The sequence below is a fragment of the Bactrocera dorsalis genome, chromosome 2 (assembly GCF_023373825.1).
Source record: "Bactrocera dorsalis isolate Fly_Bdor chromosome 2, ASM2337382v1, whole genome shotgun sequence".
Taxonomy (NCBI): domain Eukaryota; kingdom Metazoa; phylum Arthropoda; class Insecta; order Diptera; family Tephritidae; genus Bactrocera; species Bactrocera dorsalis.
In genome coordinates this window covers 14,963,787-14,978,671 of record NC_064304.1, presented here as the reverse complement: position 1 = coordinate 14,978,671, position 14,885 = coordinate 14,963,787, and the positions used below count along the sequence as shown (strand labels likewise).

At 35.7% G+C, this 14,885-nt stretch overlaps 3 protein-coding genes across 9 annotated transcripts in view; 2 read left to right on the top strand and 1 right to left on the bottom strand.

The window, feature by feature from the left end:
• The window catches only part of LOC105227568 (uncharacterized), a 35,825-nt gene extending 25,172 nt beyond the window's left edge, over window positions 1-10,653 (bottom strand). Inside the window, exon 1 of one of the 7 annotated variants that reach the window (XM_049449632.1) lies at window positions 10,447-10,653. The gene's annotated coding sequence lies outside the window, so the exon portion shown is untranslated. Of the gene's footprint in view, window positions 1-4,654; window positions 5,178-5,449; window positions 5,725-10,446 lie in introns of those variants that run through there. The other 6 variants (XM_049449629.1, XM_049449631.1, XM_049449630.1 and 3 more) reach the window with 6 other exon arrangements.
• Window positions 8,509-12,955, top strand: LOC105227570 (putative defense protein 3; the record flags this gene model as incomplete). Its single annotated transcript, XM_049449633.1, is given in 2 exon segments — window positions 8,509-9,652; window positions 12,736-12,955. Coding segments are annotated over 2 exon segments (428 nt in total), but the record flags the coding sequence as incomplete, so codon positions are not given.
• A 1,750-nt stretch (window positions 12,956-14,705) lies between these two features.
• Window positions 14,706-14,885, top strand: part of LOC125776545 (leishmanolysin-like peptidase) — a 4,716-nt gene continuing 4,536 nt past the window's right edge. Inside the window, exon 1 of the mRNA XM_049449184.1 lies at window positions 14,706-14,743. Within this exon, the coding sequence (XP_049305141.1) occupies window positions 14,706-14,743 (38 nt within the window). The remainder of the gene's footprint in view (window positions 14,744-14,885) is intronic.

The window sequence follows — 14,885 nt, the reverse complement described above, 5'->3', positions numbered from 1 at the left end:
ATTCTATATTGACGTAGACACCGCTTACGAGGTTATAGCCGAGTTGACAACAGCGCGCCAGTTGTCTTTTCTTTTTCCTGTTTGGCGTCATTAGGAGATTCCAAGTGTAACCAGGTCATTCTTCAGCTGGTCTGAGAGGATTTTACTTCTCAATTGCCTACTCAGTTCGAAGAAGCACCTTTTGGTAAGAAGCATTCTGCGTTAGATTTCGAGGCTGACGTTGTTGTTGGTTGTAATGCTGGTTCCTAGGTAGACGAAATTATCAACGAGTTCGAAATTATTACTGCCACAAGCAACGTGGGAGCCAAGTCGCGAGTGCAACGACAGTTTGTTTGATGACACGAGATCATCGTTTACCCTCGTTCACCAGCAGAGTCATTTGCTTTTTTATCCAAACTGTAGAAAGCAGAACTAACGGCGCGGTTGTTGAGACCAATGACATCAATATCATCGGCGAACGCCAGCAGCTGTACACTCTTATAGAAGATTGTGCCTTCTGTATTGTCTATTTACATAATACTGCTCTTATATTTGGTAAATTTCTACAGTTTTACTCTACAAGTACATTTTTCACAATAAATAACACCATTAAATATGAATTACATACCACACAATACAAAATAATTCTGAGAATTAAAATAGATCCAAAAAATTCCAAATTTCCACCTTTACTGTACCAAATCGTAGAATTCTGTAGCGACGTCAGTGTTTAGTCTGCCGCCTATGTACACCGTATCCACACGCCCCTTGTTAGTGTCAGTTTACAATTATACACATTAACACAGTTGTTGTTGTTGTTTCCATTTTTATTTTTGGCCAAGCAAAACGAGCTATTTTCTAATGTTTGTCGGCAAGTAATTTCCGTTAGTAGCCCCAGGTATCCGATTTACCTAAGTAAATTTTGACGGATTTAATTTCCTACAGCTAGGCCCACCTATGTATTTTTGTTTGTATTGTGGAGGGTCAAAATGAGCTAGAACAAACCGCAAGTAAACTGTTTACATTAATATAATAACAACATAAAGTTGAGAAAAGTGTCCTTAACAAATGAAATGAGAGCGTGCAACAATTCTGAAATCATTACCACCAGTCTAAATGTCGCCAGAGGAAGATTAATTTGAACCAAAAGACAAAAAAATTGGATATTATCACTTCAAGTTTGCTGCTAGTAGGCCAAGTTTTAAATTTATTGCCAAAAGTGAGCGTAGGATGAGGTCAAGTGAAAATAAATATTTGTTGTGTTTTGCTGGGGTAAAATTTATGTACCCTTCGTATATTTCATCAAATTTTTTGGCATTCACAAGTATTTAAAGTTGAAAAATATAATCCGATCTGAGGAAAATATTTACATTTTTATTCACTTTCAATTTTTATTGTACTCATGATTTTATTAACGCATTAAATGCAGAAGCCTGATATCCTCTGGAATATTAAACTCTTAATGAATTAGTCATCATTACACATCGGAAAATCAGCCAAAGTATGGTTTCAAATTTATATACCAAGATACCTACTATATACGAAATTACTTGAATGTTTTCAACAAAATTATGGTTTTACTGAAAAGTTATTATGGCTAGTCTTTAAAAAATGCCTCAACACTTTTTTATAGATGTTTGGATATGAAACTATATCAAATCAAGGAAACTGCTACTCGAATCACGGATCCATGGAGTCCTGACCGTCAATCCTAGTTTAGGCACGGTATGTGCTGGTTCGCCTCAAATCGAACCTAACAATTGTCGTAGGTAACCCATTTTTCAACACCAGTAATCATCCAATTTAGAAAAAAATTATAGATGTTGTGTCCCAAGGCCTCAATCAAAATGAAATTGTCCGCATAAAATTTAGATTTTACATATAGCCACAGGAAAAAGTATGACGATGTGATGTCACATGACCTTGGTGGCCCAAAACGTGAAATTATCTACTCACCGAAGTGTTCTCTCAATAAATTCATTGATTGATGCGATCTTGTTGAAACCAAATGTCGCCCCGATCATGAGCTTCAATTTCAAGCATCAAATAGTCGGTTATCATGGCGCGATAACGGTCGCTATTGACGGTTACGTTTTCACCGGCCCACAAACCACACAACACCAGAACCTTGTTTTTTCTGAATGTAATGGAAGCTCTTGAAACTCTTCAGGTTGCTCAACGTCTCAAATTCCGCAATTTAGCTTACTTACATACCCTTTGAGCCAGAAATAGGCCTAATCGCTAAATAAAACTTGGCTCGAAAACATCGGATCTTCTTGAAACTTTTCAAAAGTCCATAAAGCTAAACTGAATTTAAGACATAAACGTAAAAAATGCATAGTCGTTCTATACTATAATCTGAGTTGTTGCCAACAGCGCCGAATCGACTCTCCACGGTCTACGTTTACACTCACAGCTACGGCTGCTATGTTGTCCTCTTTATATTCAAGAATCTAGGTACAAAATGTTTGGGCCCCAGTACTCATAGTTTACTTTTGAGCGAAAATATCGGTCAATGTATGAGATACTTACTATAAATGAAATGCAGAGAGAATCCTTTCTTGACATTGGGCTGTCTGTATGTCAAAAATGGGTTGAATCATGTCAATACTTTCCTTAGTTCCCACATACCTTAAAAAACGATAATCGAACTTCCAGGTGACTTTATACCACAAATGTAAGTTAACTCAATGAAAATGAGAGGGCGTGTTGTATCTTTTTGGGGCGAAAATTATATCTAACTAACTTAATTAATTATATGGGATTTAAGCCGGGTTCGACTCCACGCTGTGCATCTTGCGTAACGCCAAATGATTTGCAGTTTTCACGACTTTGTGGAACCGACACGTACTATGAAAAGGATGACGTATTTGGTTAAAACCTGAGCTGGTGGCGGGGTATTCTGCCACCTTAGTATGCGCGGATGATCCTCTACAGAAATGGCTGGAGAGTTAATACCGGGGCAGCCCCCGTACCGTTAAAAGCCTGGCAGATCCCATAGTACGTTCGCCTCCCGTCATCATTGAGTTAGTGTGATAGTTACAGGTTGAGACGACTCCCTCTCAGCGCTCTTTGCACTTTCCAATAAAAGCATGCATCAACCCTCGCCTTTGTCTCATTACTGAGACATCTTTGGAACAATGAAAAGCAACTAATTCTCCGGAAGACGGAAAGAAGACGGGAACTCGAGCTGGCAATCATTATTAAAGAAAACGGAATCGTTTTCTAGTAAAAGCAATGCAAGTACGCGGGTTCCCTTCTAAAGGGTCGTAAGGTACTGGAAGTTGGAAACCTGTTTTATTTGACAAGGCAACGCTACAATTTCCGAGCATATTTTTTAGTTTGGAATACTATAGCATATCAGTGCCAAACAAACTGAACGATCAAAATTAGAATAAATATATATATATGTATTTATATGAAATGCACCTTTAAAGTGCTTTTTTCTTGTTTCTGTTAAGTGCCATACCAAATTCTACTTGTTACTTCAACGTACATAGATACAAAGATCTTCACAATCTGATGCAAAGCAAATATGCTGCGCATTTAGAATACAATATTATGTACACATACATAAGTACATACATATTTAATTCCCGTCCTATTCAAACAGAACTAATTACCAAGAAAGTCAGAAAATTTGCCCAGCGATTGATTTGAATTGGTATGAAAGAGTCCTGGCGCCCTTAAATAATGCATTAGCAGCTGAATCACGCTCCTTTTAATGCTCATTTAAGCTTTGTTATGCTTTACGACCACTTCATCGAGTCAAGTGACCCAAGCCGTTATAATTAGCGGCAAGTATATAATATATAATGACGGCATATAATATACAAATGTTTACATATTACAGATGTGAAAATATTAGAATAACAAAGGAAAGTTACTCAAGTGTGCGACACACAACTACAAATGCACAAGTGTGTGTGAGTGTCTGTGTGTGTGTTTACGATATTATTATTCATAAATTCGCAAAGCACTTGAGCACAAAACAAGAAAGCATATATAATATTTGATGAAGTGGTAGCCACTCTTCATTTAAGTCAAATTTCATAGCCCCTAGCACACATACGCATACAGATGCATATATGTATGTATGCAAATACTAATATATACACACACACATACAAGCCATATAATTATGGCATAATTTATAACGGCAGCTGAGCGAGTGAGCGCTCTCTTTAGCAAGCGTATAAAACGAATCGATACGAAATTTCCACGCATGTCGCATATCGCTGTCGCGCATGGAATGTCCTGCCACACGGTGGCTTGTCACGCTCATGCAGTTCACATCGAAGAACTTCAAACTGGCGAATATGAACAATATCATATTGCAAGTCGGAAGTAGGCGCCGAACCAAAGTAAATAATAAAGTATACACACTCACACACAACAGTCGTTTTGTTGCATACATATACGCGCATACATACGTATATTTACATATATTTTCATAATTTCGACACAATTTTACTACACCGTTAACTGCTTTGCACGGCGTAGTTCTGTCGGCCTGGCCTTCAGCCTCCAACTACGCCCAAACGCGTTTGTACAAATTGTGTCAATGTGGCACCACCGCTCAATAAATAATAAGCTACAGTCACATTTGTTACCTTTTCAATGAAAGAAGTATACGAAAATATGAAAATTTGAAAATTTGCTAATATGCACTTACGCGCTTTTATTGCTGGAAATTGGTTATAAAAACAAACATTTGTAAAAATGTTCACCAACTCACTGCATTATTGCGACTTTTATTACTGGCTTTGTTGTTATTGCTTTTGTTGTTTTTTGTTTGTGAAATTATCGATTAATTTCCCGTTATATTAGTCACCACTACACATTATAGTATCAATAGCGGAAAGTCATGTGGCTGCAACGACACAACACCAACAACCACACAAATGCATACAACTACTCACAAACACATACACACACACACAGAGCAAATTTAACGGACAGAATCGTTAAGTACTGGAGGCACGTTTTATGTACTACTTGCAATTAACCGCTATAAGCCAGACAAAATTGGGCGAGTTAAATATGCCTTTATTGTTGTATTTTTAGCATCGCGCTTGACCGCTGACAAGCAGGAGCCTTTATACTAGGCGCGAACACACGCATACACGCCCGCACACATACACATAGGCGCCAGTGCATTGACAATATGTGACCTACTAAGTAGTTGTTGGTCACAATTGATGCCTTGCACGAGACTTTCGTTAGTTTTGCATTAAATTTCCAAGTCACAATTTCATGAAATTTATATATTTTTTAAATATTTTTAATTTTATAAATTTTTTTTATTTTTCCCAATCCAATTACTTTTAATGCGCTTAAATTCTTGCTTATACTCGGAAATTATTGTATTTTGACATTATTCAATGCATTTCAACTGCCATCCAAACCATAAAACTATTTGTCGATATTCCTATACAACAACAATGCGTTTCACAAAACGGGCGTTTACCTTTTTCAATATTTTTACAACAAATCGCACAGTATTCACGCCGCACGCGTTGCACGTTTATTTTATTCACTTGTTGTTGTTGTTCGTCTTTTAACAATTCGCAATGCTTTAATGTTTTCTTTGTTACTACACTCTAGCGCTTACTTTGTTGCTCTACTCATACCAATTTATTATTTTTATTTTTTTTCTGAACAGTAGGCAGCGGACATCCGCTACAGTTCGCGACAAGTTGACGCTCCTTGACAATACAATGCGATCTGATTTGTTCTGTGCCGTTTGTAATATTCGCAAGCTCCTGCGAATCCATGTTCTACTTTCGTCTCTTCGCAGCGATGCTTTTGGTTAATTTATAGGATATGCTATGGAATTTATGCACGCAAGGGATTTTTGGATGAGAGTGCACATGTGCGCACTGCGTAGTGCTGTGAGTCCCGCTCTGGTGTTTGCAGAAGATAGAAGTTAAAAGAGAAAAGCAAAAATGTGCCTATTTCAAGAAAAGTTCCAGTAAATGCGGAAGAAGCACCAAGTTGCGAATATTATCACCACTTACCTTCCCAGTATAAACACTTTGTTAAATTTACACTGATGACTCAATCGAATTTTCGCTCGACGAAGTCAAATTCATAAACCCATGTATTCTTTAAAACATGTTTATTTCTTCTTCGCGTAATCTACTTGCAATTAAAAGTCTCACATTTAGATCCGAGGTTAGATTAGGTAGTAGGGTTGGTCCAAAAATCGGTAGATCGTCCTTTGTGTTAACTCTTGAAAGTGTATCATCAGATCCTTATAGATTCACGAAGCTCTTTGAGCTTACCACAAACTTATTTAGGCGATTAATATCAATCCCAGCAACTTCGCTTGGTCCGCCAAAGATGTGTCTACCGCGATATATCTATCTCAGTCTGGCAAAAGCCAGGCAATTGGGGAGGAAGTGGCAAGATGATTCCTACTCGCCTTCCTAGCTTTGACGAAAAGTTGGACAGTGCTCAATCAGAACACCTACAATTGCGACGAGATGAACTTTGCTAAGAGCCAGTGGTTCTGAGGACCACTTACGATTCAATCTAGACCTGGAGGATCTCACGGTTGCACAAATTCTGGTCGTTGACCAGCTGAGCTCACTGAAGGTCTAAAGGTCCAGCACCAGAATGCAAGAAGACATCGAAAAGTCGACTCGCTTCCAATCCCCAATTTCAATTAGAGCCTACTCCTTTTTGTTTATCTTTGTACATTTTGATGTTAAAGGCTTTGATGAGTTATTTCCTATAAATAAATTTATAGAACTTAAGGTTCCCACACTACACAGTACCGTTTTTACTGTAGTTAATGTTATTAATCCTAGCTTTAATATATACAAGTATATATACATATATACAATATACATATATATATATATTTTTTTTTTGAAATGAGTTGATATATTTCGAAAGGCTTTTTTATCTACAGCTTTGGCGATCCTTGCCCTCTACGAATTTAAGATTATTACAGTTGATTACTGCTTATTCTTTTCACGAATCGTTAAATGTGGATTTATTATGTTTGTTTCATCTCTCAAATTCCTGTTCCGTTCATTCATTAAAAAACCGTAAATCCCGTTTTTCGGTTTTAGCAAAACACTATAATAGTTGTTGCTTTGGATCAAAACAAAAATACGAAATTCCGATTGTCGTTAGTAAATGTCACAAGGCGTAACTTAACGAAGAGAGTATATGCGACGAGAACTCACAGGTCATGCGCTGTGGCGTGTAAGAAGAGGTCCTGTGAGTTTGTTGTTCTCAATATGCTTGACATAATTTTGCTTTACACAGCATGAATTAAATTGAATAAAGTACACTTCGTTAAACTTAAATGCATTAGGGCGACACAGAGTGTCAGCGAAATTAATCCAATAATTAAAGCTTGTAGTTAACAAATAGAAAATAATTCCAATTAACAATTAATTTCTTAAATGGGACCTGAAAAGCTTATCTGGCTATTAGTGCTCCCTCTTTAGTATAGTTCCAAGAAAAATACTACAAATTTCACCAATTTTCACCAAGTACTAAATGAAGACATCAAATAGTCGGTTTTCATGGCCGGTCGCCATTGACGGTTACGTCCGCACCGGCATCACTTTTGAAGAAATATGGGCCGATGATTCCACACGGATTCCATTCTAGATGGCAGCTCCTGAATCTCTTCAAGTTTCTCTTCGTCCCAAATGTGGCAATTTTGCCTTTGAGTTGAAAATGGACTTCATCGCTGAACAAAATTTGGCTCGAAAATGTCGGATCTTCTTGGAACTTATCAAGAGCCCATTGAGCGAAGCGATTTCGCTTGGGGAGATCGTGCGGCTTCAGTTTTTGTACAAGTTGTATTTTGCACGCTTTCAATTTAAGATCTCGGCGTTAAATGCGCCAAGTCATTCCATACGTCAGTTCAAATTGCTGCGAACGGCGCGGAGTCTACTCTCCAAACTTGTTATAAAGTTGAGCGATTTGTAAACGTTGCTCAGGCCCTTTCCATGAGGAAATGCCACACAATACTGGCCAAAAATAACATGACAGCTTGACACGACTCCTACATAATAATTATTCAGGAATAATTTGTGGATTATCTTCGCACCAGAAGCGACAGTTTTGTTTATTTACCGCACCCCTCAGATGAAAGGAAGCTTCGTCGGAGAAGATGATTTTCGTAAAAAATCGTTATCGATTTAAAGTTGTTCCAAGGCAAAATTAGCTGTGAGTTTTACGTTTTCTTAAGTATGGGGCGCTTTATAACTGACGATGAGACATGGGTTACTGAGTTTGACATGCCACCAAGTCAACAATCATTGGAATGGAGGGGAAAAAATGAGCCTAAACCAAAAAACCACGCCAAATCCGCTGAAACCCCAATGTGATGGAATTGTTTTTCCCGATATTCGTGCTTTGGTGTATTATAAATTTGTTCCGGAGGAAGGACGGTCAAAAAGGAATGCTATTTGGCAGTATTGAAGCGTTTGCGTGAGAACATCCGTCGAAAACGAACGGAAAGGTGGAAAAAAAATTCGTAGCTTTTACACGATAATAATATAATAATGCAACTTTGTATCGAGCCATGATTATAACCGAATTTAAAGCCAAAACCTCAACGAATACCATCGATCAACCTCAGTCTTCACCAGATTTGCTTCCGTGTGATCTTTTCTTGTTCCCCAAAGCTCCGAGGAACCCGTTTTCAATCGATCGAAGAGGTAGAACAAAATCCGCTAAAGGAGCTAAAGGTCATATCAAAAAGTGCTTATAAAATGTTTTGAGGACTGGAATAATCGTTGGCATAAATTTATTACATCTGGTGAGGATTACTTTGCAGGCGACAAAATAAATATTTTTCCAGAAAAAATCTTAATTGTCATATCTGTGGATTATATTCCCTTTGATCCCCTTCAACCACACCACTGACAAAATCCATTTATATGTATGTACGTACCTGCAAACTTTTGCATTACAGTACCATGCTTCAATTAACTATTTCTAACATAAAAAAGAAAATGCAAAAAAACTCTTGAGCAGCGATTTTCCCGATCTGGTCATTTCATTCAGCAAACAAGCTAAGGTATATGCATACATACTCATACGCAGCTTTAAAGCATCGATCACTTTTTCAGGCGTTCCCACGCAAGTTTTCAGCAGCACGCACTGAAATATATACATACATATGTGCATACAAACAAACACACCGAAGTGCTGGAACTTTGGCAAATGCATTGAACTACACGCTTCACTTTTGGATTTGGACTTAAAAAGCGCCCGGCTTTCGGCCACTACTCAGATACACAGCAGATACGGTCTAACGCAGAACGGACAGCGAACAAGCGCGAAAAAATTTTAAGATTTTGTTATCTATTTCAAAATTTTCATACAAGATTCAAAAAATAAATTTCGTTTCCAATAGTACAAATTAGCAAATTCAAAATATTTGATTGAGCAACTTTTGAATTTGAAAGGAATCTGGTGCTAGTGTTCAATATGAGTGTTAAGTGCAGTGTTTTTTGGTTTTCGATGGCACTGCTGTGCTTGACGAATGCCTTCCCGGATGGTGCGCCCGCCGACACTTGCGTCAAACAGCGTGCGAATCAACCGAATCACGGCAAAGCGCGCACACAACCCGGACAAACGATTCCGTACGAAGTTGTTGCCGATTCGGAAACATTTCATCCTGGACAACCAATTTCAGGTGACTAAGGATACAAGTGAAGTGAAGTTTTCGATAAAGTTTGTTTTCTAAGTTTTAAAGGCAGCTGAAATATTTAACTCATTTTTAAATAAATTAAATTTTCTATTCTTCTATTAAAAAAATTATTTAAAAAAATATATAAACAAAAGTATCGTCACCTAAAATGCAAAACAACGTATCATCAAAAAAATCGAAATTGAGTTTTTTATAGCTTACGATTCACTACATCGTATTACATACATACATATGTATAAATGTATGTATATGTAAATAAAATGTTCAGCTTCTGCTTTTAGATATAACCAATATATAACCATTTTATAACCAAAACTCAATTTTTTTTTCAATATGAGTGGTTTCTATTATATCGTTTTTCCTTCGCCTGTAAACTTATGAAAAGTGATGTTACGTTATTTTGCATTTTAGGTGAAATGTAATGTTTAATATCGTTTTCAACGTGTCTGTTTTTTTTTATTTTATATACAAAACATTGAAAATCAGTGCATTTACCCTAGGTTCCAAAGAATCTGTCTGCTTTTTCTTTTGTGCTTTTGTCTCCTTCAGAATTTGAGAAAGTTTTTTTGTTTTTCGCCCAAAATAAAATCTTCATTTGTATACTTATACACTCCTCTGCATTATCAGTACCCCAACATCGCAACTCATCAATTATGTCCAAAGCATATATCATCACTCATTCATAATAATACTCTTTATAAATTCCCGAAAACTTTTCGCCTTTATTATTTTGTATATATAAATTGTAATAGTAAAGCTTTATAATATAAACTACTCACCCAAACTCTCCACTGTTCCTAGATTTTCTCACACTAAGGAATATATTTTTAAACAAAGATTTTGATACTGTCTTGAATTTTTAATGTACAGCTATTTCGAATGAACTAATTAACGCAACAGTCTTTGCAAAAATGCTCAAATAATCGAAGGCAATTTGAAGCGATAAACTTTAGAACCTAAAACTTTGCACTCAATGCAATAACCGGTTGCGCTATATAAAAACAAGTAGTAATCAAAATAAACAAAACACAAAAAAATTATTCTGTGCAGTGTTGCAAATAATGTTTTTAAAATATAATATTATTGAATTAATATTTTTTTAATTTCGAAAACCTTAATGAAAAATAAATTTAAAATCCCAAACACTACTTGTAAAACAAAGATTGTAATTTCGAAAATCTTAATTACTATTAATAATTTTAAAATTCCTTATCTCTGTACAGGGTTGCAAATAATGTATGTACATATTTAAAAACTATGGAAATAATATTTTTTAATTTTTTTTTTTTCATTTTTTAATTTCGAAAATCTTAATTAAAATAAATTTAAAATTTCTGATCCCGAATACCGGTTTAAAAAATTAATAAACATTTATCCTTTTTTTATCATGTTAATGGAAATAAAAGTCAAATTTTCAGTTTTAGTTATTGAATATTAAGTTTTCAATCAATTTTTTTTTAAATAGAAAATAGGCAACCCTGATTGTATATTAATCAGTTAGAAAGAGTCATGGGGTCAATTTTGTTTGTTATTTGTGTTTTTACAAAATTTATGTAAAGGGTGATACATTTCGAGGTTCCCTAAATTTTGGAAGAAAAAACACAGAAACTTCGAAATTAATGAGGAATGTTTAATATCATTCGAAAGAACATGTAGGTCGCGTTAACGTCTCAGATGGTCCATCGGTTGAGCCCAATTTTCGATAACTGGTTCGAGCATTTCGACTGGTAACTGGAGAATGACACGCGCGATGTTTTGCTCTAAAGCTTTGCTCGAAGCGGGTTTGTTCGCATAGGCTTTAGATTTTACATATCGCCAGAAGAAGAAGTCTAACGGTGTGATATCACACGATCTTGGTTGATAATGTTTGAAGAAGTATGGACCGATGATTTGACCGGCCCAAAAACCACTCCAAATCGTTGTTTTTTGCTTTTCATCTCAAATACGGCAATTTTGCTTGTTACCATAATCCATAAGACAGAAATGAGACTCATCATTGAACAAAATTTGGCTCGAAATCATTGGATCCTCTTGAAACTTTAGGTCATGGAGCGAAGCGATATCCCAGACGCAGCTTCAGTTCTTACACAGTCTGTATTTCGCATGCTTTCACTTCAAAATCTCGACGAGTAGTACGCTCAGTAGGTCAATTATCTTGACCATAAGTTGAGCGAAGCGCGCGAAACATATTCTTTACATACAGAATATGAATTTTTGTAATAAAGTTGCACGATTTGTAAACGCTGTTCAGGCGTAAGTCTTATCATGATGAAATGACAAACAATTTTGAACAAAAAAAGAATGACAGCTTTACACTCCTCACGCTTCATATGTCCAAAAAAGACTTTTGGAAAAGTACCTCAACGTGGATCACCCGTTATTTGATGTTATTATAAATATAGTAGACTCTATAAAATATATAAATATTCAGCGTGACAAGCTGAGTCGATTTAGTATGGATTATTGTCTAAGGAACCACTACAAACACCGAACCAATTAATGAGATCAGATCAGAATGCTATACTAGCTTCCGCAGAAACTGCCCGACCAAAATCAATTTATTCTATCAAAAAGCTTCGCTTTTCTTTTGTTTTTGCACTTAAGAAAAACCGCTTTGTTTCAAAAATATTAGCCGCTTTTTGAGCGAGCTACAATTTGTTTTTCATTTTCTTAAACTAATCGATTTCACTTTAACAAATTTTATTGCTTTTCCATACACGAGCATACCCGAAATTTTTTAGTAGATGTAGCTTTTGTTGCGATTTCTCTGTTACCCGGCTGCCGTTAAAGTTTCTTCTGTCGCTAATATTATTTGCTTTTCATCTGTTGCTAAAAATTTCCTTATCATAGCACACATATTCGTATTAAGTTCTATGTGAAACAACTGTCATAAATAAATTTCAAACATACGCAAGTAAAAATATAAAAATATGCATTTATTTTATGTATTTACCTATTTATAGAATCGGCTATATTTTATGTGCGCACATGTCTCCCACACTTTGAAAATAGCCGAATGCATGAATGCTTTCATTACTTTTTTTATATTTTATTTAATTTTTTTGCAGTTTCGATTTACCCCATCGATCAAAAGTCCACCTTTCGCGGATTCTTTCTACAGGCGCGCGATGCCAACTCCAACGAATGGATTGGTGAATGGATACAAAGTGAGAATACCAAAACTATACCAGAATGTTCAGCCATAACGCATTCGGACAATCGCGACAAGTTGGGTGCGAAACTGTTTTGGAAGGCGCCACAAAACAAACGCGGCCGTGTTTACTTTACGTAAGTAACTTAGCCTTTTTCACATTTTAATTGCGGCGCGCTTAGGAATTTCGACAGCTGTTGGGACAATATTGTGCACACAAATGTACACACATACTTTGCACGCTGTGATATATGAAAAGTATATTAACTTCGGCAAATAAGCACAAAAGCTTACACTTGGTATGTAAATCTGTGGAATAAGTATATACAAATTATATGTACAATTTGTTGCATGCCGATGTATGTATGTATATGCAAATGTAAATCGAAGGAAGTGCGTGCAGACTCAATGTGTTAGTAGTATTTAAATACTCGAATTTCAGTGAAAGGCCAATACTCTAATAATCAGATTGATTGACAAAATATTTATAGACATCATTGAATTATTTAAAGGAGGTTGATAAAAGGATAATATCCTAATTTAAGCCAACAGTCTGATAGCTGTTTCAGGTTTAGTATTCTACAGGTTCGATAGAGCCTAATATGTAAAATAATTGCTAGTTCACCGAAAAATTAAAGGGTTACATGGGTTTCCTCGGGTAAAAAACAACCCTTTTTCAACAATTTTTTCCTCATATAAAAAACGAAATATTTTATTAGAATATTTTATTGTTACAAACATAAACTAGTATTAACAAGGAAATTCTGAAATTTTTGGAAAAAAAATATTTTAAACACGGCAATTGCAACATCATCTCCGATGATCCTTCGGAAAAAAGATGCGCCCGCTTTGGCAGGATAACTCCTTACAGAATCATCTAAAGTGCAAAAAATACGTGTTTAAGTAAAACTTTACTTAGAATTTGGAAGAAGAAAAAACACAAGCTGAAAATTGGATTTTTGCCAGACATTTTTACAAAAAAATAAAATTTCGATGAAAATTTCAGGACATTTTTTTTTATATAGCTACAGTCCAAGAAAAAATTCTTAAATTAAGAATTGTGTGTGAAATTTCATGAAGATCGGTTGAGTAGTTCTTGAGAAATCTTGCCAACCGACTTCAAAAACACAATTTCGAGAAAAACGCGTTTAAAGACGGCGCACTTAGCCTAGCTAGCCTCGAGCGCACAAGTTCTCAAGGCTGTATCTCCGAAACTATTACTCGGATCAACTTGAAAATTTAGGACAATATTTTAGAGGTGTTGTAGAATTTAATAAGACAATAAAAAATATCGATTTTTTATAAAACTGTAAACCCATGTAATCCCTTAAGAGCAATTTCCTTTTTTCGTTGACTGATGTAGGGGAGAATTTGTAAAAAAAAAACTGGTAATTCGGCGAGAAAGTTAAGAACAGTTTTCTTTTTCCTTTGAGTTTACTACACTTGTAGGCAAGCACCCATATTTATGTCTCTTCCAAATGGTTCCATGAACAATAGTTCAGTATATATTTTTCCCAGAGTTGTTCAATGGGTTATTTGGTCTTATCTTTTCATAACTAAGCTAAATCTGCTTGATTATTTTGCTTTTGAATAGAAGGATCTACTTAGTGGATGTAATCGCAAGAAAGATATTATCCTGACTGCACCTTAACATATATTATACATTCCAGGTTTATCAAAAGATGCCCTAGTTAAGCAGAACTCGAATCGAGATAGTACTCAATAGCAGTTGTTGTTGAAGATGTGTTACCGATTTGAACTTTTTTCTACAATACTCTAAGATTTTCTTCCGGAATTCTTTTATTTTATAATCGTCGTGCAGTAAATTACCGAAGGACTGTATTTAAGCTCAGACTAACTAAATGAATCGATGCATTCCTAAAAAAAATGTTTACTGATACCTCAGTTAACTTCTCCATAGAGAGGCAAAATTGCATTTCAAACTAAAGCAGAAAAATATTTACTTCGGCTGCACCGATGCTATAAAAGCCCTCACAGGCGCATTTCGTATAGCATAAAACGATCTATGCCGATTTCGTGAAGATACATATATTGTCAAATAAAAAA